The sequence below is a fragment of the Protopterus annectens genome, chromosome 2.part1, assembly GCF_019279795.1.
Source record: "Protopterus annectens isolate FY-2018-M chromosome 2.part1, PAN1.0, whole genome shotgun sequence".
Classification (NCBI taxonomy): domain Eukaryota; kingdom Metazoa; phylum Chordata; order Ceratodontiformes; family Protopteridae; genus Protopterus; species Protopterus annectens.
In genome coordinates this window covers 785,130,673-785,155,027 of record NC_056729.1, presented here as the reverse complement: position 1 = coordinate 785,155,027, position 24,355 = coordinate 785,130,673, and the positions used below count along the sequence as shown (strand labels likewise).

Here is a 24,355-nt window from a genome sequence, read left to right as displayed (position 1 = left end):
CCCAAAGTGAGGCCCCCTCCAGAGGCAGAGGAGGGGGAAGAAATGGAAGACGCCACCCAGCTGGCAGAGGGGGTCCGCAAAATCAGGGCGACAGAGATACCTTCTATGGGAAGCCCTTCCAGCACTCATGAGTGCAGGCCCGACTGTCCTACTCTGGAGGCAGTCTGGGGTCGCTTGACGCTATACCCAGAGGCCTGGCTAAATCTTACATCAGATTCCTGGGTAAAAAGCATAGTTACCAGAGGCTACAACATTCCATTCATCAGAATGCCACCCAACCCCAAAAATCTCCCAGACGTTCCACCTAGTCTGCGAGACCAGGCAACCGTGGAGATAAGAAGGTTGCTCGAAAACAGAGTCATCCAACCAGTCCCCGCGGACCAAATAGGATCCAGAACTTACTCTAGGTTCTTTTTAGTTCCAAAGAAAACAGGGGACTGGAGGCCAGTTTTGGACCTCAGCAAACTAAATGCCTTTGTGAAAAAGGAAAAGTTCCGGATGGTCACGCTGCAGTCAATCCTTCCTTTTCTGCAGGAGGGCGGCTGGATGTGCTCTGTAGATCTCAAAGACGCGTACTACCATGTCAAGAAGGCCAGGGTGTCCAGAGATCATCTGCGCTTCCGGCTGGGAGCCAGTCATTTTCAGTTTCGCGCTCTGCCCTTTGGTCTCACCTCAGCCCCCAGGGTGTTCACCAACTGCATGGCAGTAGTAGCGTCTCACCTGAGACGAAGGGGATTCCAGGTGTTTCCTTAGCTAGACGACTGGCTCCTTTCCGCCACCACCAAGTATTGTCTTCTGCAAGCCAGGGATTACACCATCAACCTCTGCTCCTCTCTAGGCGTAATGGTGAATTTTGGAAAGTCTGTCTTATCACCGTCACAGCGTATCTTATTTATAGGAGCACAGCTAGACACTTCCCTGGCTCGAGTTACTCTCCCCCCACCAAGAGTGTCAGACCTCAAATTTCGGTCCTTCTCCAAAGCAAGAGAGTTCCTGTGCGACAAATATTAAGAGTACTAGGTTTGATGGCAGCCTCCCTTATCGTAGTCCCCTTAGGCAGGATGCATATGAGGATTCTTCAGTGGATGCTATTCGCTCAGTGGTCTTACCGACAGCTTCCACTATCTCACGAGATATTGATCATGAACTCTTGCAAAAAGGATCTCTTGTGGTGGATACACAGTCAAGATCTAACACTAGGACGACCGTTTGTGTTACCCAGTCCGGTAGCAACTCTAACCACAGACGCTTCCCTGATAGGGTGGGGGGGATTTTTTCAGGGGCAAACAGTCCAAGGTCAATGGTCCAACTTGGAGTACAACCGGCACATCAATGTCCTAGAGCTGTGGGCGGTGTTTCTAGCGTTGCAACACTTTCACAAGTCCTTACCTCAGGGAACAGTGACAGTTCAGACAGACAACATGTCAGTAGTCTGGTACGTAAACAAGCAAGGGGGAACCAGGTCTTACCCGTTATGCAGAGAGGCCCTCAGAATTTGGCAATGGACGAAATCCAGCGGACGCTTTCTGATAGCAACGCACATCCTGGGGACATCCAACGTAATCGCGGACAGGCTGAGCGGAGCCATCCTGTTCCCTCACGAGTGGTCCCTCAAATCTCAAGTTGCGGAAGAGATTTTCCGCAGATGGGGCCAGCCTTGCTGCGGCCTGTTTGCATCCCCATTGAATGCCAAATGCAGAAGCTACTTTGCCCTGTTACCCCCTCCAGGGGATGTCCCCAGGGACGCACTAGTACACGATTGGCCCCCGGGTCTCCTTTACGCCTTTCCTCCTGTTCCACTAATTCCCAGATTCTTGCAGAAAGCCAAACGTCTGGAGAGGACCATAATACTGATAGCCCCATTCTGGCCTCGACAAATCTTGTTTCCCTTCCTTCAATCCCATCAAGTGAAGAAACCATGGATTCTGGGCCCAGAGCCAGACCTGTTGACACATTCGTCGGGAGTTCCTCACACCTTCCTCAAGTCCGTCAAACTGACAGCTTGACTGCTCCGCTTCCCATCTTAGCCAGGTCAGAGTTACTATCCCCTGCAGTACAACACATTATTGTATCTTCTCACAAACCATCTACAAGGAAATTGTACAACAGCAAATTGAACCGTTTTGCGTACTGGGCCTCCAAACAAGGTATAGATCCATTCGGGGTTCCAGTACACAAGATACTAGATTTCCTTACCACACTTTTTCAAGAAGGTGCATCAACTTCCACAATAAGGGTACAACTGGCTGCTATATCCAATTTTCATGTTGGTCGGGGAGATAGTTCTCTTATGTCCCACAGGCTTTGCAAAGCTTTTATGAAAGGTACCTTTCACCTCCGTCCCCCCTTTTGTAATCCAGTAGCCCCTTTGAATCTTAATCTCATGCTGTCATGACTCATGTTTCCCCCATTCGAACCAGCCGCCACAACCCCGTTAAAATTTCTTTCGTGGAAAACGCTCTTTCTGGTTGCCATCACTTCCGCCAGGAGAGTTTCAGAGTTGCAGGCTCTATCTATCCGACCCCCGTACATGATTTTTCACCCAGACAGAGTAACCCTGCGCACCAATCCGTCCTTCCTTCCGAAGGTTTGTTCCATTCAAAACATCAATCAATCTATTGAACTACCTACCTTCTTCAAAAATCACTCCAATAAGTTAGAATATACGCTGCACAAATTGGACGTCCACAGGCAGCTGAGATTTTACTTGCACAGGACAAAAGAATACAGAAGGTCAGACCAGCTATTTGTCTCATATGCTGACCAAAGGAAAGGACAGGCGGTAACGAAGGTTACTTTATCCAAATGGCTCTCAGACTGCATACATTTTGTATATGCTGAATCGAAACAGCAACTCCCTTTCAAACCCAGAGCTCATTCTACAAGGGCGATCGCTACCTCTTTAGCCCATACCGCTCGTTTGCCTTTAGATACCATTTGTGCAGCGGCAACTTGGGCAAAACCACATACTTTTATCGCCCACTATAAACTAGACAAAAACTCCAGGGACAGGGCAACGTTTGGTTCCACTGTACTCAGGAATGTTCTCCCTTGAGCCACCCAGGAAAAAGCTAGGGACGCTACCCGTGTGTAAGAACAAACGGCGAGATTGAACAATTTCACATTAAGAAGTCATGTTCTTACCGTAACGTTCCATATGAATTGTTCATCTCGCCTTTGTTCTTACATTCCCCCCCTCCATCCCCCGTCCTGCGGTCTGGGAGAACGGGTTCAACTGAATTCTTGTTCAGTCTTCTCTAGACATTGTTAGCATTCAGCTTATTACTTTACATCAGGAATGGCATCTTTTCTCCTCTAGTTGATGGCAGGGTACCAGACAGTGTGTAGTGTTTGTTCTAAGTGTTTAGGACACAGTTTCTAGAGGGATTCTTCTGGTATAGCAAACTAGATCTGAGGGTTAGCACCTGAGGATCATGGTATATTACTGTGCCTCGAGCTTTCTCGAAGATGCAGAGCTGGTGATGCGGCCGACTCTGAGCCGAGGATCGGCTCCGAACCCGTGTGTAAGAACAAAGGCGAGATGAACAATTCACATGGAACGTTATGGTAAGAACATAACTTCTTATTATGTTTGCTGGGGCTCTTTCCCCTTGGGTCTCCACTGAAAATGGATTGCTTGCTGTCAGTGCAATGTAAATAGTTAACAACCTTTTATTTTACAGTTATTTTGTATTGTGATTATTATTTAATATTTGTATATTCATTTTATCTTATGTTTGCTGGGTCTTTTCCTCTCAGGTCTTCTCTGAAAATGGGTTTGTTTACATACTCAGTTTTACTAACCCAGTTAACAAATGTGAAACAAATAAATGTAAAAATAAATAAAATAAATAAACTTATTAATGCTAGATGTCCACCAGGGAGGCTTGTTTTTTCTTGAGGATCTTGTTTTGATCCTGTCTGGTACAGCTGTGTCAGTACATTTGCATAAGTACTTGTACAGGGCATTTATGTGTACCTTAATATAATTGTCAGTGCCATCTGTAGGAACAGGAGCTTGGAAGTTATTTATAGTCATCCCTTAGGAGGCTGTAGCTTTGGTGAAATGTTTTAGCCTGATTTCACCTGAGGGGTTCATGTGTTACAACGACTTCACGTTTGACTGATTTGTGATTAGATTTAACCAGTGAGGGTCCTATACTTGTGGTGGTGGTCACCCATGTTGGTGAGGACCAGGTTGAGAATATTTGAGCCCGTTGTGGGGTTGCATACTATTTGTTCCAGGTCATTAAAAGTCCAGGAACCTTTGTGTGAGCATGTTGGGACATCAGGATGTGTGCCAAAAGGGACATTTGAAGTTTCAGAGCTGTATTAAGTTGGAGATACCGTAGAAAACCATCTCAGTAATTAACCACTGCAGAATACTTTATCAGATCAGCTGATAAGGGAAATGTATATCTTGTTTGTCTGATTTGATGCTTATATCATACACAGAACAGTAATGCTGCTGAAATTATATGGTTAATTGCTGCTATATTTTTTAGGTTATGCCTAATGGACCTGCGTGGTGTTGGTGGCTTCTTGCTGTCCTTCCTGTTGATCCTAAATATCAGCTGTCTGTTCTGTCAATGACTTCACTTAAGGATCGCTTGATAAAGATACGGAATATCCTGACATATTTTTCTAGAGATCAACCGAAATGACTAGCCGTCTGGAGATTTGTTGAGAATCATCCCATCTTGTCTGCTTTTGCAGCTGGACTTCTTGCAGCCTTTGCACATATAGTCCTTCTTTCGGAAACTTAAAAGTAATAGAATGTGTAGTGAATGAGATTTTCAACCAAGAGTGGTTGGTGTATTTGTATTATGAGAACAAGAGCCATGACTTCATTTTCATTAGCTCTGCTAAAAAAAAAAAAAAAAAAAAAAGTTGCAGTTTGCACTATATTAAAGACACATATCTGTAGCATTTCTTGCTGCATTTTTTTGTTACAGCCTTTTCTTGTTTTCATTTGGCTGGAAAGGAAACAATATTTTGTCATCATTGAGAAGCCCACGTTTACAATATTAATAAATTTCCAGAAATGTTGCCATATTTAGAAATTCATGCTGTAATTTGCACAGTTGCAGAATTTTTTTTAAGTATTTTTTTTTTTTGTAATTTATGGATAAGTGATGTTATCAAGTTATTTAAGTTGTGATCTCAGATGAATGACACTGAACAAAATTTGTTGTTAAAGCAATTTTGTCTGCACTACCAGTTAAGGTGTTTTCTACCAGTTAAGAAGGTACTTTGTGTTTGTATTAAGCTGTTGAGAAAGTTGTTTATATTACTACATGTAATAAAAACCATATGTAAGAGATTTTAAACCAAAACAACCTGTGAAGTCCAAGTTAAGCTTTACTAAATGATTGTACAAGCATACTGTATATAAACCAAAGTACACTTGTAAGAGATGTCCAACAGTCTCTGTTTTGCACACTATCTGAGCAGTAACAGCATAAAATACCATCTTCAGCAGCTTTCAGCAAAAATGTACCAAACATTTTACAGAGTTGTAACATTACAAAAAATGCAGTAATGGCAGAAGCTTTGAGAACACCTCCCTAATAGTTATATTATTTTACATTCTCTTCATACATTAATACAGAGTACCCAGAGAATTCATCAAAGGTTACTCAGAAAAGCAAAACCTTTAACGTCTTTATGTTGAAACAGTCCAGCATGCACAAGTTGAGTTTCAGGTTTTTTAATCCATGCCTTAGTGATGTTATGACCTTTACAGTAACTACTTGAAGTAGTTTGTTTTTCATTCTGCCCCCTCAAAAAAACACTGTAATGTACATTTGGTTCAGCTTCCATTTTCCCTGTAAATGTGTTAATGAATGTGCAACTGTAAATCTTTTCAGAATGTTTACAAAATTTCTGTCATATGTTTTTAAGTTAATTTTTAATAAAAATAATTTTTATATTTAAATTATGTAAAACATAGTGGGAGAAGCAGCCTTTTATTGCAGATCTAACTGCTGTCAAGTGTTTTTGAGCAGAATAACACAGACATTAAAGTTCACTGAAATACAAGATGAAGTGATTGTATAAAATCTATTTTATAAACAACTAGTAGTTCTTTATTTTGGACATTCACTTGGCCTTGAAATCTTCTAGTTATCTCCCTGATTGATTGGTTGACTGAGCTGTTACCCACTGCCTGTGGAATGAATGAGAAGTCAGCCTTAAGAACATTTTATTAATTCTAAATCACCCTTGAATGTCTGTGTGTGACTGTAGGCAACTCTTACATCTTTTTTTGCAGATTATTTATTTTTGTTTCACTGACAGTAGATAAAACTGTTACCTGTTAGTATTTTAATGCTAGTTATGATGGAGTTTTACAGCATAACAAAGCATTTCAAGGGTAGAGATGTAACATACAGTTCTACTTTAAACTCAGAAGTGAGAACTGATGTCTATTGCTTTGGACACTATGAAGTGTATGTGGTTTGGGAGGAAAATGGTCTGCTCACTGCTTTGTTGCTTTTCTCAGTACTTGTACGCCAATTTTTTTTGGGTTATATAATGTTTTTACATCCCTGCATTTTTATTTGACATTTGTTACAGTCTGTGTTCGTATGATGGTTGGCAGAAAGAAATGGTGAAAAAAATAAATATTGAGGTTAGACAACTGGACATTTAAGCAATTTTATAAGTTCATAGGTTGGTACTAGGCTATCGGCCGTAAGGCCTATGCAAGCCTAGCCATAACAGTTCCCTGGAAATTTCTTCTCACAACATTTACTTCTCTGGGCCCCTGTCTAGGAGGGCGACTGACATGATCCCCAGGGTGAATTTCCTATCTCCCATCCAATCATCAAGGTTCCTTTTGAAGAGGGCCAATGAGGCGCTCTGCTTGACATGTATGGGCAGTCTGTTCCAGAGTATGGGGAGTCTCTGGGTCAGGAACCTATCCCTCCAGCATGTTTTGTTCATTGTGATGATAAGGTTTAGATCCCTGGAGCATGTGGCTCTGAGGGATTGGGATTTCTTTAAGTGGAGCATGTCCAACAGCTCAGGGTTTGACATGGCCTTGTATGTTAAGCAGAGATTGCCTCTGAGTAGACGATATGCCACAGAGTATAGCTGGAGTTTTTTTAGACGGTCAGCATATGGCATCTGCTTTAGGCCTGTGATTCTTTTAGTGAGGTATTTCTGTGGCCTTTCCAGCTGTTGCAGATGTCTTGTGAGGTACATACCAAATGGGGCATTATACTCTATAATGGGTCTAATGAGGGATGAGTACAGTGGGACAATGACCTCCTTTTTTTTCTGGATGAAAAGCCCTTAGTGATGAGGTGTACCACATAGAAGGATTTCCTGACTGTTGTGGCAATGTGGTTATCGAAAGTGAGACCACTGTCCACTTGTGTCCCTAAGTCTCTCATCACACTTTCGATGTTTAGTGTCCTGCCACCTATGTGGTAGTTCATGAGTATATGTTTTTTTTCCAGAGGGGATAACTATACATTTCTTGGCATTAAGCTTGAGCCCATGGCTCTGGCACCATGCATCTGTTTCTGTAAGGCCCTTTTGTAGAATATCCACATCATTTGGGGATTCAATAATGGCTCCCAGTTTGCAGTCATCTGCAAACTTTGTTAGCCAGAGTCCCTTAGTGTTGGCCTGTACTTCAGAGAAGTAGATGCCAAACAAGATTGGTCCCAGGACTGAACCCTGAGGTACTCCACTTGTCTGGAGCTGGATTTGGAGTTGGCTACTGTTACAGTCTGGGTTCTGTCAGTAAGCCAGTTGGCAACCCATCAAGTGACGTAATGATTTATGCCCAGCTTAGTAAGTTTATCTATGATTCCAGAGTGGGGGATGGTGTCAAAGGCCTTGGCGAGGTCCAGATAGGCTATGTGGACCACCTTAACCTCATCCACAGCTCTGGAGACCGATTAGAAGAAGTCAGTCAGATTCAGGAGACAAAATCGGCCCTTCACAAACCCAAATTGGGTGGGGTCCAGTGTTTGAAGGTTGCCAATGTCTTTGTTTATAAGTTCCATGATAAAGCATTCCATGCCCTTACAGATCAGGCTTGTCAGACTGATGGGATGGTAGTTCCCGGGATCTAAGGCGGATCATCCCTTGTGGAGCGGGATAACTGTAGCTGTGCGCCACTCAGTGGGCATGAAGCCTGAGGTGAGGCTATGATTAAACATGACACTTAGGTAGGGTGCCAGTTCATTTTGTAGTTCATGTAGTACACAGCCTGGGATGTTATCTGGTCCCACGGATGCTGTATTCTTAACTTTGGAGAGTGCTTTTTCTACCTGTGTGGCTGTGATTATCGGAATTTGGCAATCTTTTGGTATTGAGATGGGCCCTTTAGGGGGTGAGAGGAGGGTGAAGTTGGCACTAAATTGATCTGCCAGGATATTGGCAATATCCTTGGGATCAGTATATTTAATGCCATTCTGTTGTAGCTCAGAGCAGATCTGAGCATTGCCATTTAGATTCTTGACATAACTATAAAATGCCTTGTGGTTGTCTGTGGAATCTTTGGCAATTTTATTTTCTTAACTAGCTTTTGAGGATGTTATGAGGGATCTCAGCTTCTTACTGAGGCTGGTGAGGGAGTTTTTTGCATCCTGGGATTTTCCTCTTTTCTGCAACAGTTTCTTCCTTCTGTTGTATAGTTTGTTTATAGCAGGGGACCACCAGATTGGCTTCCTTTTTTTGGAGAAGAGCATCTTGGCTCTATTTGGGATAGCACAACTCATGCACAAGTGGATGTGCTCGTACAGTACCTTAGTGTAGGATTCTGCAGTCGAACTTCCAGATCCCGTCTGCGTGGGTGTTGTGAAGTTTGTCACTTCTGACTTCAGTAGTATGAAGTTGGCTTTGGAGAAGTTTTTTAAGGAGGTTTCCTTACTGGGGGTGGGGGTGGGATGTGGATGTCAAGGGTGATTTGCTTATGGTCAGACCTGACCAATGAGGGGGTGACCACTGGTGTGGAGCATCTATCTCCCATGTTGGTAATGACCAGGTCTAGGATATTGGAGCCCTTGGTGGGACAATGGATTAGTTGATCCAGGGCATTGGAATTTATGAATTCCAAGAACCGTTGGGAAAAGGAGTTGGTACCCGAGTAGTTTTCCCAATTAATGGCAGGGTAGTTGAAATCACCCAGTATTAGGGTGTTTGGTTGTATCTTAATATTTTCCAGTATGTTTAGGAAGGTGTAGTGAGAATCTTGGGGTATGGTGGGGGATCTGCAGCAAGCTACAGTTTGGATTGCAGTCTTACCTAGTGTTAGTTGCACCTGGAGAATTTCAGATGCATTGTGTTGGACAACTAGCCTGGAGGTGTGAATATCCTTGGTGAATATGGACACTCCTCCACCTTTAGTGTTTCGGTCTTGGTTTTGTGGCCGAAAAGTGTGGTAAGAATTGTAGCCTGGTATTGCAAGGGTGCTCTCTGGAGCCTTGAACCAGGTCTCAGTCGCTGCACAGATATCGATGCTCTCCATTTTTAGGAGTGCCTCGAAAGAGTGCATTTTGAGGTTTAGACTTCTAGCATTGAGTAGCATTACCTTCAGATTTTGCATGCTTGTATTTGTTACGGTGGTGGTTTTATCCTTTGAACCTTGCCTAAAAAAGGCACTAAAGTGGTGGCAAGAGCTTTAGCCAGTAAACTGAATCCCAGGGGTGACAGGTGCAGACCATCTCTGGCAAAGCATCGTGGTTTGCCGATCATGTCTTCCCAGGTAGACAAATACTGGATCCCCTTTGAATGACACCAGAAGCTTAGCCAATAGTTGAAGTCCATCATTTTGTCCTTATACTATGGTATCATTCTGGGCGAAGGCAGGATGCTACTCAGGGCTAGGGTCATACCTGCCTGGGTCACATGATCCAAGAGCTCTTGCATGTCTCTTTTCATGTAGTCCAGGGAGGTACGTCTCAAGTAATTCACTCCAGCATGGACAATGACAGAGTCCTATTTGTACCTTTTGTGGAGTGACTTCAGTGCATGTGTTATATGGCGAATCCTGGCACCTGACAGGCAGCTGACTGTAATTTTGTCCTTGTTCAGCTTGGTGAGTGGGACATCAGTGTGCCTGACTATAGAGTCACCTATGACTAAAGTGTTGGGTACATTGTCTTGCCTTAGGGGCTGTTGTTGGTTGGCAGACTGGTGTTGTGAGCTATGTGTCACTTTGGTTGTGACTGGTGTTTGTTTGTGTTTCGGCTTCGGATGTCCTTGTTGCTTGGACAGGTTAATGTTAAGGGCCTCCGCATTTGTGGGTTTAGTGTTGCTATGTGTGGGTGTTGATGGTGTGGGTTTTGAAGGGCTATGAGTTGCTAGAGGTGTAATGCAGGTGTTAGCCTTCTCCTCTTGACTGTCTAGCACAATCTTGACTGGAGAGAGCTTTGCTTCCAGTTTGGCTATGTAGGTGCATCTCTCGCAGTTTGTAGTGTTGGGTGGTAAGAGGAGAGGATTGTCTGTGTACATGAGGCTGTTGCCGCATTGCCCCAGTATGCCCAGATTCACCAGGTGGACAGGAGAAATCACCAGAAGCTGACCCTTGGACATGCCTGTTTAGGTGCTTTTTTGTAAAGTTTAAGAGCTGTTTTCCCTTACCTTTGCAAGGTACTTTGCAATTATAGGCTGTTTAGTGCCTGTGATTAATTTCTCCTTATTGACAAGGAGAGCTGAGTGTTTGTATCAGTTTTAGGCTTCCTAGTGCTTTCCAGCAGGTTCTAGAGCAAGTGCTAGTCACAGGGGTTCAGATTTTAGTGCTACTGCTGAGAAACCAGCTAGTTTTAAGGGAAAATTTGAAAAGCAGACTTTCTGGCACCTGGAATAGTTTAACTGTAGCCTCGTAGTGCTGCATGATGTGAAAAATGTGCAAACACATGCATTTTTAAGCCAGAAAGTTGAAAGGGATAGAAATCAGCTCAAAAAGGCTAATAAAATTACAATTTCAGAGCTGGAAACCACTCCTCTAGCGTTAGATAGGCAGTACAATGCACACCAGTGTCACTGGTAAGCAGTAGGACTTCCCTCTACCACAGCAAGGTCTGGATAGCTCTGAGCACAGAAAATAAAGTCCTGAGACAAGCAAAGCCTGAGATATGGACTGGCTAGAAAAGGTGGGAAACGAGCAAACAATATAGTATACATATTTTTTTTGTTGAGACAGGCTAAACAATGCAATAATACAGTAAATAAACACAGAAAAGGCTAACACACTTGAGTGTGTAGTCCTAAACAGTAACTGCAATTAAAACTCTACAAAATTAGCAATTTATAACTTTTTAAATGAAGCAAGGCAAGTGCACAAGTGAAAAATGATTTGAGGCAGTAACACAGCAGAATAAGTAGCTAGTCTACATATACAGAGAAGTCTATATATACAGAAAAGCAGCTAAAACACACAAACACTTCAGATGCAGTGCAACCTAGAGCACTTGAGTTGTAGCAATATTAAGGCAATTACAGTTATAATAAATGCTCTAAAATATACTCTATATTTCCAAAATGTTTGAGAAGCACAGTCAGAACATAAGGAAATTCAGGCAAAAAAAAAAATATATATATATTTTTTTTGAAAGGGAAAAAGGCAAAACAGAAGGCCTTATCAAATGTTCTCTCTCTATTAGGTAAAATGAGCCAATGACACCAGACTGGGAGGAGCATCCCAGACAAGATCCACAGCAGGGGCGGGCAACTGCAAAGCCACCAAGTAGCTATTCGCCTACAAAGCACTACAGAAAGCCACAAAATGAAGGTTCTTAAACTGATAAAGGTTTACCTGTTTAAAAACAGAAGATACAGAATGCTTTTAACTGCAAAGAAATCAGTTACCCATGCAGATTACAATAAAAATGCTATATGTAAATTGCTAGAAACAATAAACTGTATAAATCGAAAAAAAACAGGATACTTATATATATCAGCTAAGAGTTGGAGTCAACACCTCTCATCCAGTCAGCTCAGTGTGTATAGAGAGAAACTCTCTCAAAGTTAGGGCTTAAATACCAGAAGAACAACTTTTTTTTTTTTTTTTTTTTTTTACAAAAACACAAACGAACCTGCCCCCACTAGCCTGCAGCCATTTAATACAATCTAGCCAAGGTAAAGAAATGCTTAAGCTAATTCATGATGGCCTGTTCATGTGTTTTGAACAATCACTGTATAAACAAACAAGCCCAGAGCCAACAGTTCTGAACTAGGGCAAATACTAAAGCTATTAGCCTACAAAGCACTACAGAAAGCCACAAAATGAAAGTTTTTAAACAGATAAAGATTTGTAAAAATACAGAATACTTTTAACTGCAAACAAATCAGTTACCCGTGCAGATTACAATAAAAATGGTATATATAAATTGCTGGAAACAATAAACTGTATAAATAATCGGAAAAAAACAGGATACATATATATATCTCCGCTAAGAGTTGGAGTCAACACCTCTCATCCACTCTGCTCAGTGTGTAGTTAAAATCAGTAATTTGCATTTCAGTATGAGTGCAAGATGCATCAGTTACACTATTAGTAACTTCGAGAGTGTAAATGTACTTTTGCATTCCAGAAATGGGAAAAAAAAAGCAAATCCTTAAATACTGAAATTTGGTCAAAGATAATGTAAATGTACATCTGAAAAAAACTATGCGGTAATTAGAAATGTAACATAGCTCATGCAGCTTGTGAATTCTGTATTATGTTTGCCGAGATCTATTCCCATACTGCTTCTGGTATGCATGTATAATATGTATGTGTGCGCGTGTGTGTATATACTTTACCGACTCTACTTCAGTGAAAGAGCATTCCTCCAAAGCACAAACTACTGAGATTCTTTCCCTTGGAAACTAAACACCTGGCCACCAGAGTGAACTTTGCCCTTTCCCCAATGCAGTGCGATCTTGGAGTTGGTATATTTAGTTAGTGGGTGGGCTTAGTTTTCTTCAGTTGTGTTTTTTTTTCTCCCTGGTGGCCAAGTGGTTCGTTTTCCCAGGGAAAGAATCTCAGTAGTTCATGCTTTCGGGGGGAATGGTCTTTCACTGAAGTGGAGTTGGCCAAGTGCAATTCGGATAATTGAAAATTCAGTGAGTCAAAGTAGACCCTTAGATATGCATATATATATATATATATATATATATATATATATACACACACAAACAAAAGTAGTGAGATAGATGTACATATACATGTGTGTGTGTGTGTGTGTATATGTATATATATATATATATATATATATATATATATATATATATATATATATATATATACACACACAAACAAAAGTAGTGAGATAGATGTACATATACATGTGTGTGTGTGTGTGTGTATATATATATATATATATATATATATATATATATATATATATATAAATAGATAGATCGGTATACATATACTTGTGTATATTGTAGTTATGGTAGTAAACACAGTATCTTGCCAGACACTACTGAGAGGTAATGAAATTTCCATGGAGTAGTATAAGAAACAATATAGCAAAAAAGATAGTAGGGAAAATGTGCACCTCACATGTGCTTCTACTGTAAGAAAATGAAAACCTGATTAAAAGGATAGAAAATAGCAGTAAAATACAGATAACCAAGTCAGTTAACACTGACAACAGTTGTGAAGAGGAGACCTGTCCAGGTGACCTGCATGAGATAAGTAAATACAAAGCAGAAATTTCTCAACAGGCCAGCCTTAGGTAAAGTGATGCTGTAGGTGAAAGGGCCCCATGTCCCCCAACACACGTACATACACACACATATCACTTGGTGCCCCCCAGCCTTACCCACACTATCCAGATTACTTTTCCTTCCTTTTTCTCAAAGTTTGCCTTGCTCTTCATTTCCCTGAATTTGTTCAGTCATTCAATAATTTTTAAGTGCACAAGAGTTCTAAACTGGGGTCTGACGGGCCACTAGATGAGGTACATATTTTACAGTTTTTTTAAACAAGCTTTACATCCAGTGGCGGCCTGAATATAAATCATGAGGATGAAATTTAGTCTCTGCTCTTCAATTTTGTTTTTTTTTCTTGAATCTTTTCAACACCCTAACTGACCAGTGCTACAGTGTAGTAACTAAATTAAGCTGGGGGTCTAAGGTCCTCTAAGCACCCAGAAGACATGGGTTATAGATGCTCGAATGTATATTTTAGACCTTTTATTTCCCAAAACTTTTGATCCTGTGATGGTCTGAACAAAAATGACATGTAAGAAAAAAATTCAGTCTTAATATCCAAAGTATAATGTTAAAAGTTGACCAAATAGCAGTGCACAGTAAATGGAGAAGACGAATGCTTGTAAGGATATATAATTCATATCTGTAAATAGTAAATGTATCACTACCCTACGTTAAAGTTTGTCACTTTCTGTGTATCCCCACCTAGTGTTAAATAGGGATGAAATTAAAGGACAAATGGCCACAGTCATGTACTTCAAGTTGCTATCATATGTTTGTACAGCACGCCTCCTCACTCTTATCTGTAAAAGACAGCGACCTTCTGTGTACACCTCTGATATCAGACTTGGACAAAATTGAACAATCGAATAAAACATATTTGCTGTCAGACATACATAAACAGAGTGCTTCTTTACCTCTTTCTCAGAAGGTAGCCACCAGCATATACATATAAAATAATTACAGTAATATTTCCATATTGTTACTGACAGTACACTACTTCTGTACTATTCACAGCCCAGCACAAGAAAGCGACCTCATAGGTTTGGGAAGAAAGTTAAAAAAAATAATCATCCCCAGCTCCCCATACAAGCTTACAGTGACCTGTGTACACATCTGAGCAGGGCTAGTTTTAGAGTAGGTGGGACTCAGAGCAGAGGCCACTACTAAGCCTGAGTCAGAACCATCTTATGCAGCCTTGGTGGGTAGGGGGCATCAGCACCCCCCCGAAGGTCTGTGGTTTTTGGGGGGTTTTTGAGATGACTGTTTAAACTGAGCAACTTACAATAGGGTCAGTTACTTTCATCCAGACAATCCCACCAAGTAGTTATATCCATGCCTATGTACACTTCAGATGTCTGATGGCCATGTAATGCATTTCACCTTTGTTTTTGACAGTTACTGCACATTAAAATACTTCAAGTTACATCATACAAATCACACTAGGCCTACAAAGCCAGAATAATAAACAGTAAGCAGATAGTCATTTCCTTCCACAGACAGCCTTGGATGTGGAAAGTATGACCTACAAGCACAATGCCCAGGGTGCCTGCCTAGTTGGTCTGTGCTTAAAATGAGAGAGTAATACACTTGGAAGTAAATGTATGGTTAGTACAGCATTAACATAGAGTTGCATACATGCACACCTGTTTTACTGTATACCAAAGAACTAGGCAAAGATGTAAGACATGCAGGAAAGATCTGGTAATGCATACAGATTCCAATACAGATATATATATATATATATATATACATATATACATATATATATATATATATATCATGCCATCAGTTAAGGAATGTCTTAAAAGATGCAGTGCATATACAAGCTATACCATGGATTCAGGTGATGAAGGCATATCTTTACAAATGCATAATGGTGCTCCAAGTATAATGAACATATTTTACAATCTTCATGTAGTCAGAAAGGATGGAAGTGATTGATTTTTCATATATCATTCAGAAGAAAATCTAAAAGACAAAAACTACTGGTGGCGTACTTTGAAAAGTACTGATCAATGCTGTAGAAGAGCAGTTTCAAAGTCGAGTATATGCAGGGAAGCACTGGTAAGAAGTACACCTACATACCACTCAGCAGTGCCAATGCAAATGCATTTCCTGAAGTAAGGCAAGCAATTAATATATGTGCGCAAGAATATAACAATGTTCCAGTTCAAAAATTGTCTGAAGTGTTAACTGTTCCAGCAGGAATTGCACATTACCTGCCATCTGCAACAGTATATAAAACATGATACTCACTGAGTCAGGCAACAAAGATGTTGTGAAAGAGTTGTAGCATGAGATTTCCCACTCAGAAATGGTTCTCAAATTACCATTTCTCTGTTCATAATGAAGATCAGGTTTTGTTAATCAGCAGCACAGAATATGATTTAACTGAGTACTTGTATGCTCCTACTTGGTATGCACCTTCAGTAAACACCAAATTGTCTAAACAACTGATATTGTATACAGACATATGGTAGTATGTGGTCATATGAAAACTGTCCAGCAAAATCCAATTTACAATCTGTTTTGGAATGCAGTTGAAAAGAGAGAGAGAGAGAGCAGGTAACATGGAATTGTGTATACAAGCAAAAGCATACACGTGATGTTTTTGAAAAAGACGCATGCAATGTTATTCTGTATTATATATAAAGAGTTGCTGCTTCACCTGAGTTAGACAATATGTACAAAGACTTCACCTTCCTGAAATGATTGGGAATTCAGTAAAACAGGTGCAGTAGTACTCATTAAAGTAGAGCAGGGGCTTGTGCTATAGGACTGCGGGACTGCAGCCCCTCCACCTGTAAAATGGATAAAATAAATTCTCCATTCCCCCCACCGTAGAACATATTAAAGTAAAAATTCTCAGACTCCGTGCATGCGTGCTTAGATCCTGACTGCTGTGTTAGGCAGACCAGAACTCCAAGCACGCATGCTCAGGCATTCTGAGCTCCAGACTGCTCTGTTAGGCAGTCCGGATAGGGAAGGCAGGAAACTCCGCCCTTTCAGCCCAGTCTGTCCCATGACGACCGCACAAACCAGAAGGTCACCAGACTACATCGCCCGCAGGCTGGACCAACAGCAGGAGGCTCCAGCCTCCTCACATCTAATGGGAGACCCAACGGCATGCACGGGCCATTATGGAGGACCGATCGGATCGCTACGGACGAGCTGGTCTGAGGACAGGTGATCACTGCGGAGGACATAGCTGAGTACAGAGACAGGTAGGGTGTTTATGGAGGTGTGTGTATAAAACATGCCCCAGTTGCTTCATGGTGGTGGGTAGAAAATAAGGCTTGGGCCCACGTGACAAGAGCCTGAATTCCCTAACCACCACCATTTGTAAAACATTTGCAGATTTTTGCCTCATATTTGTTCTGTTCCTCATAAAATCTGTGGTTTCTGTATTTTTGTTACTTTACTTAACACAGCCAGTAGTGCAGTGTTGCCTGACGGCTACGGGTTGTCTGGTTTAATTCTTGGCTGTGGTGCCTTCTGTGTGGAGTCTGTATGTCCTCCCTGTGTTTGTGTGGGCTTGCTCTGGTGTCCTCAGTGGATATTTGTCCCTATTTTTTGCACTGCATTCCCCTATTATTGGCTTTGTCCAGGTTTTTTGTGCCAAGGTTAAGAGCTATGGTGATAACTGAACTCACTGAATATGTTTGGGGGCTGTATTCCCCCATTATTGGCTTTGTTCTGGTGTTTTGTGCTAAGATGTTGACAGCTATGGTGAGAACTGAATTCACTAAATAGTAGCCATTTAAGTTTCAGTCTTCCTTTCATAAAAATAGATGATTTGGCATAGTGGTATGTTGCTCTGGCTGTTTTGCACAGGGTCCTGGGTTCAATATTTGGCAGTGAAATGTATGGTGGTAACACAGCATTTTATTCTAGCAACTTTCCAACATTATACAAGCAATGTTTAAAATGTGTCCCTGGTTTCTGGGCTTTTGTACCCCCCCAAATACATTTTGGCTTTTTCCAGATTTCTTGTGCTACAAAGTTCAGAGGTACAGCTGAGTGTCGAGTAAATTTTACAAGGAGCTGAGCGCTGCAGGGGAAGAAAGTGCTGCTTATGTCAAGTCTGCTTACATTATAAATAGCACAACAGGTAGTGTACTTGCTTTTGATGCAGAAGGCTGTGGGTTCTACTCCCACACTAGGTAGATCCACTGCTGATACTATACTCTGTTGTAAAGGGGATGGATGCTGCAGTCCTCTTTGGCGAAGATACCTAGTAACTATGAGCCTGTTATCAGTTTGCCATCCATTCCCTATTGTAATATTACTAGCATTATAATTTTTTTAATGCAACATAAGCAATTTATTCTTCAAGGGCATCAGGCACTTTATTTGTAGATGAAGCAATGACATATAAAGTTGTTTGCTAGCAGTAACCTCTTCATTAGTTAACAGATTTCTTTAATGTGTAATTATTTAGATGACTTTTACTTCAGTGATCATGCATATTTACTGATACTGGTGGACTGTAGAAGTTTGAGTAGACTTTTATGATGGAAATGTTCTGAATTGGGCAGTTTTGTCATTGCTGGTGCATGCATTTTGTTTCGTTGTTTACTGGAAAAATGTTCAAAACAATAAATTTAAAATGCCCTCTAACAACTGTACTGTATTGTACAAGGAATATAATTTAATACAGTCAGGAAGGTGTATCAAAGACCATGTGTATGTTTCGTGTTCAAGGGGCCTATGATTTGAAAACAGCCCAAAATTAATCTTTATCTGCCACTGGCAAAATGTATTTTCTTTGAATGTGGGTTTCAGTGCTGTTTCAATGAATGTGAGTTTCAAGGGAAGAGAAGTTTTAACGCAAAGTCTATTTTCATTGTAAGACTGCATTGCTTTGTTTAGCAGATATCTATTAGGGTTTATGCTGTAAAATATAAAATAAAACTTTGAAATGAAATCTATATCATCGCAGAAGTAAAGCAGTATACACATTAGTGTTTATGGCAAATGGGGCGAAATAACCAAGGAATGGGACATTGGAATGGCTGCAGGGGGGACGCTCCATTCAACCATGATTTTGTGGGGTGGGGGCAGCAAACTCAAACAGCCCCAGCTGAACTATACCTCTCAACTGTCCAGAATTTTGCAGAACGAATAGATTTTTGCTTCTTATTTTTGGTTTGTTCCTCATAAAATTTGTGGTTTTCGGCCAAATCATTTAGGAATGAAGTCACTAAATAATGACAGACATTGAGTTTCAGACGTCATAACCTTCAGAAAAATGAAAGCTAAAGCAAGACCTGTTATTCTATTAACTGTCTTTTTAGTACTGTTTGTATGTTCCCCCAATATATTTGGCCTTATCCAGATTTCCTGCATTAAGCGGTTGAGAGGTACGTGCAAATAAATCGCTTTATAGACTTGGGAATATCCAAACCTCTCAACTGTCTCCAATTTTGGCTCAAAATGTTGCTCTCCCCGTAATAATCCCTCTGCAAAATGGCAATTTTGGAAGAAAACATGCAGAGTTTACAATTATAAATAACTGTAATGATCAGAGTTATAGATTGCTTTTATTTCAGAAATGCATGTAGATGCTCTTATTTTGTCAGCTGCTCAAGTTAACAGTACTAATTTTAAAAAGGTGTCCCTTCTTTGACAGGTTCCCAGCTGTATTGTGCGGCAATTTTATATTTTTGCATAACCTATTTGGTCTGTTTTTCATACAATTGTGGTTTTCTGGCAAATTAGTAGCAAATCATTAAAGATTGAAGTTAGAAAATAATGGCAGACTTTTGAGTTTTAGATTTCATACCCTTCAAAAATTCATACTAATGCAAGACCTACTGCTATCTTTGTCCAGATTTCTTGCTCTGAGGTTGAGAGGTATGAGTGTCAGAGCCATCACCGTCAGCCAGAGACATTTCAAACTGTGACCTACTTGTTGCACTCCACTCCCCGTTGTGGCTCTGGATTTGTCCAAGCAAGGCAAGGAGCAGTTATGCAGTGTAAGTGTGCAGAGTATTCCCCCATCCAATGCAGACCACAAGTATGACCGTGGCTTTTCATCTGTCCTTGATTTTGCAGAATGTTCTGGTTTTCTGTCATATTTTTATACTGTTGATTTATGCTTCTTATTATTCAGAAAATGCATGCTGTTGCAGTGCCCTGTTGCTCTGTATTAAAGTAGCAATGCTTTAATGACCATCAGGTAAGCTTGTCGGAGATTGTAAGATGCATGTAAGCTTTAATAAGCATACTGTTAAAGAATTACCAACATTGAAAGCCTTTTCATTATTGCCATGCAGAGAATATTTACATAACTAGATAGCGTATAAGCCTTAGGTATTGAAATGCATATGACAGTATTTGTAATAAAGGACAAGATTACAGTATTTTCAGAAGCTCATTACATTTGTTAGAGACTTGCAGTTATCTTTGCAGGCTTTACCCATAAACTAAACAGAATGCCAATCTATCATGTGTGGTCCATAACTTGTGCAGTAATCCTTTAAGTAATTTATCTTGAGCTTGTTTCTTATTCGCTGTTCATTTTATACTTTGATCATGTGTTCTCCATGAAACAAGTAGATAGTTGTCAGGCAGCAGGTCTTTTTTGGATAAGAAACATTTTTACAAGTGGGGGTATCACAGAGATTGCTACTTTCAGCATGTTACTTGGTAATTTTGTAAAGCTGAATATAAATTATAATTAGAACTGCAGTGCAAGGAGAAGTGGTTTGAACTGAGTGCTGCTTTTTTATACTTGATTTTGACTGGCATTCCAATAATGTATTTAAAAAGCAATTTATTTTTTCATGCCTCACAACCTTTGTGTTTCCATCTATATATTAAGTAAGTTGTCATGTAGCCAATGCACTGAAATATTTTTTTTCTTCTACACTTCATTTTGTCTTGATTGGACTCGTAATGACGGTTTGGCACCCAGGGCAGTGTATTTAATTAAAGTTCCAGTTGTTGCGGTTTTGAGCATAGCTCCACCCCTTTCTAGTTGGCCACACCCCATTGGCCCCACCCGTTCAGCTGTCTCTGGCAGCCCTCCCCCCTTAATTTGAAGTCACCAGCCACCACTGAAGTAGAGGATATTGATAAAATGGATACAGTGATAAAAGTAATATGCCATCTAATGCAACAAGCCTACATACATATTTTGAAATCACTTATCTTTACAGAGCTCCAAAATGGTATAAAACTAGAGTGGCTAACTTGAACAGATTTCTAAAACTGTTTTCCAAAAAGTTGTGTAACCTGAGATGTGTTCTGACAGTATTCCATATACAGTGAACATAGTCAAAGGATCACATAGGTCAGTACACATTCTTGGTTGATGCTTAACAACATTCACTAATCTACTGTCAGTCCAGCAAGAACAAAGTCATACAGATGACCAGATATGCAAAATGCAGTTATCTGTAGCACCTTCTCCAAAAAGAACAAAAATAAGGAAATGTGAATAAAGAGTTCAAGACCTAGGATACTTCCAGTATGGTGGTGTAGAGAGAGAGTGAGGCTCCACATCCCATTTTTGAGAGTATTATCTACATCCCATGTCAGTAACCAGAAAATCAGCAGATTATATGTTGCTACTACCCACCAGATGTGCTCAAAAGGCCAGGAGAAAGTGCAAGGCTGCTGCAAAAAGTAATATTCAATAGGATAGGAGGTAAGCAGCATGTCTGGAGAGGAAGTATGCCAGGCTGAACCTTCCAGTGGTGAGAATAGAAGCACAGAGAAAGGTGTTAGAAGAAATTCAAGGAGAAACTCCAGGATCAAGGAGATGTCCCAAGTGTTAGTGAAACTCACAGAAGTAGCTGCTGTTTTAAGGGAGCATTTAGGTGGCCATATTAATACTTAAGTAACGTAAATGCAACCTGCAAGAGAGAGTAAACCAACCTGAAAGCCAAAACAAGAGCACCTGTAAGAGAAGCAGACTGACTTGGAAGATCGAGCCAGGTGCAAAAACTTAAGGATAGTGTGAGGTCCCGTAGCACATAGAGGGCAGCAATTGTGAGATGTTTGTGAAAACGCACCTAGTGAACTGGACTGGACTAACAGAAAATGAAATTAAAATTCAGAGAGCACACACAATTTTTCATCTGGGGGACTAATCAAGGAGCCAGAAAGCCAAGGCCAATAACAGTGCACTTGGAAGCAGTTTCCCTTAAGAATAGATTTTAAAAGCTATATCTATGGAAGCAAGGAAAAGAGCTGTTGTATTAAAACATTTTGTACAAGTTCTTTAATGCATTGTTAATTTATTAATTGATTTGTAATTTAAAATCACATGATCAATTATACCTATTTAATGTGTGCTAGGTTAGTATCCAGGTCTGATGAAGTCCATGTAGGATGAAAGTGCTTAACTGGCGTACAAATTGAATTTGTTAAAATAAAGCCTGATTTTACTTATTCCTATTCATCTTGATCATTTATGAGGAGCTGGGTGGTCAGACCCGATTTTGGTTACAAACAGAAAAGAGTTTAGGGTGGGAGACACCAGGGTCCTTATTTAGCAGGATTGTTCCATGGTGATTAGGTAGAAGAGACTGCAGTTTTTCCCTTGTGATTAAGGTATGTAGAAGCAGAACCCTGAGATATAAATTACTCTACCCAGCACTTTTTGTTTTACAGATGTCCTTTCCTTATGGAGCTACATCTTACAAGGATGCAAGTGGTGCCCTGGGGCAAGTGAGGGAATATAAATTGATGGCCTAGAGATTGCAACACAGGAAGAGGAGCAACCTAGTGAAGGAAGTTTGTCTAGGGAGCAACAAGGCACTAGAAATAATTTTTCAATATTTATAGCATCGAGGTCAAGGAAGTAACTGATTTTACTAATGCCAAACAGTAAATGTTTTGATCTAGCATGACATAATGAGCAGAGGTGCCTCAAGAAGGTGACCCATGTTATTATAAACTGGTTGAAGATCTAAATTGATATAAGGAAAATGTGCACAAAGATAGAAATTACATGGAGAAAGACTTCTTGAACTGCAACTAAGAGGAAACTGAACTGTGATAAATAAGGGGCAGGCTCTCTCTCCAGAGTTTGATGTTTTGCAGTTATAGGAGATGTGAACAAGACTAAAGTCAGACAAATATACTAGGATTTAAATCCTTCTCCTAGGAAGTAACTGAACCTATTTGTATATAATTTAATGAGTTACATAGGAAATAATTGTATAGTTATTGGTGATTTTATCTCTTGAATATAATGAGCATGGTGAACATACTATCTAATTGATAGTTTTTTTAATGGTGGAAAGATGGGGAAAGGTAATATATATGCTAGAGACCCGGATGAGTAACAGCAGTTACCTAGAATGTAAATCGGATTGGAGGCCCTGTGAAGTGAAAGAAAGTAAATTATTTGTTGCTAAAGTCATACAAACCCACTGTTATAGCTATACACAGGAAACGTGTCTTATCCCTCAGAGCAGTAACACCAAAAATTGCAAAACAGTTAATATCAAAATTATTTGATGCTAAAGACATACAAACCTACTGTTATAGCTATACAAAAAACTTATCCCTCAGAGCAGAACACCAAAAATTGCAAAACAGTTTATATCTGTCAGTGGCCTCATCTAGTTATCAGGAACACAGAGAAGAAGAGTGGCCCTATTATTAAGGAAGGAAGAATCCTTTGTGGTTGAGCAAGCTCTGGTGGATACAGCAGATCACTATGTAGCAGATAGGGGTTATGGGATAGAAAATATTGAACTCTAAACTTTAGTTTGTGCCTAGTGAGAGTAAAGTATAGTGAATTAAGGCAAACAATATGGAACATGATGGCATTTCAACAGAGTATGATGATGATAGTAATGAGGGATTGGAATTTGGTAACTAAGATGTTGATTCAGGACCTAGGAAGGTAGCCCTAACTACCCAGGAAAGATTGCTTGGACATGCTTAGAATGGTGCATGTGCAGAATGCACTAGATGAGGAACGAAATACGTGCAGTACTTTACTTGTAACTCAGCAAGATAATGGTGCCTGATCAGGATTTAATATATATACACAACACAGCACATGTATACTTGGTCAAAAATGTTAGGAATATCTGCTATGGTCAGATCATGAACTGGTGATTACAGAATTTGGATGGGAAGCTAGAAAAGGCTTAGTGAAATACTATAGATTCCCTACTTCCCTATTAAACTCCAGACTGAGGAAGCAGATTGAGAGGAAGTTAAACAGGTATTTGAAGCAAATAAAAGTGTTGACCCCAGGGGAGGGCAGTAGGATATATGGAAACAACAAACGAGATTGCGATGGTCCATATGAGGACTATGAGAAAGACAGTGTGGAAAACATAGATGTATGACATTCATGAAGCTACAAAAATGGAAAAGATAGGGTAACACAGGATGAGGAAAGGAAGTTACAGGAAGCCAATTAAATAGAGGATTACTACAAAAAGAAGTTAGACAAGTTAAGATTCAGAGAGGCATCACAGCCTTGAAAAATATAATAATGGGAGCCTGCATTGATCCTGCAATTTTTATTGTTACCATTATAAAAATTATATTCTATTGAAGGGGGAGCAGGAAAGCAAGAGGAGAGGATACCTGCAAGATCTACAGATTCATAATTTGGAAAATGAATAAGCACAAGGTTTTAAAAGGCTAGTTAACCTGGAAGAGTTAAAACTAGTGATTGCCCAGTAAGCCTGTAAGAAGTGACCTGGTTCAGATG

At 40.3% G+C, this 24,355-nt stretch overlaps 1 protein-coding gene across 3 annotated transcripts in view; it reads left to right on the top strand.

Annotated features, from left to right (window-relative positions):
- The window catches only part of LONRF1 (LON peptidase N-terminal domain and ring finger 1), a 1,181,374-nt gene that overhangs the window by 1,020,923 nt on the left and 136,096 nt on the right, over nucleotides 1-24,355 (top strand). For 2 of the 3 annotated variants that reach the window (XM_044062495.1, XM_044062496.1), the window contains one exon: nucleotides 4,506-6,048. The exons of the other annotated variant lie outside the window; for it this stretch is intronic. In XM_044062495.1, coding sequence (XP_043918430.1) covers nucleotides 4,506-4,664 — 159 coding nt within the window. In that variant the 3' untranslated portion in view covers nucleotides 4,665-6,048. Of the gene's footprint in view, nucleotides 1-4,505; nucleotides 6,049-24,355 lie in introns of those variants that run through there. 3 annotated transcript variants of the gene reach the window in all.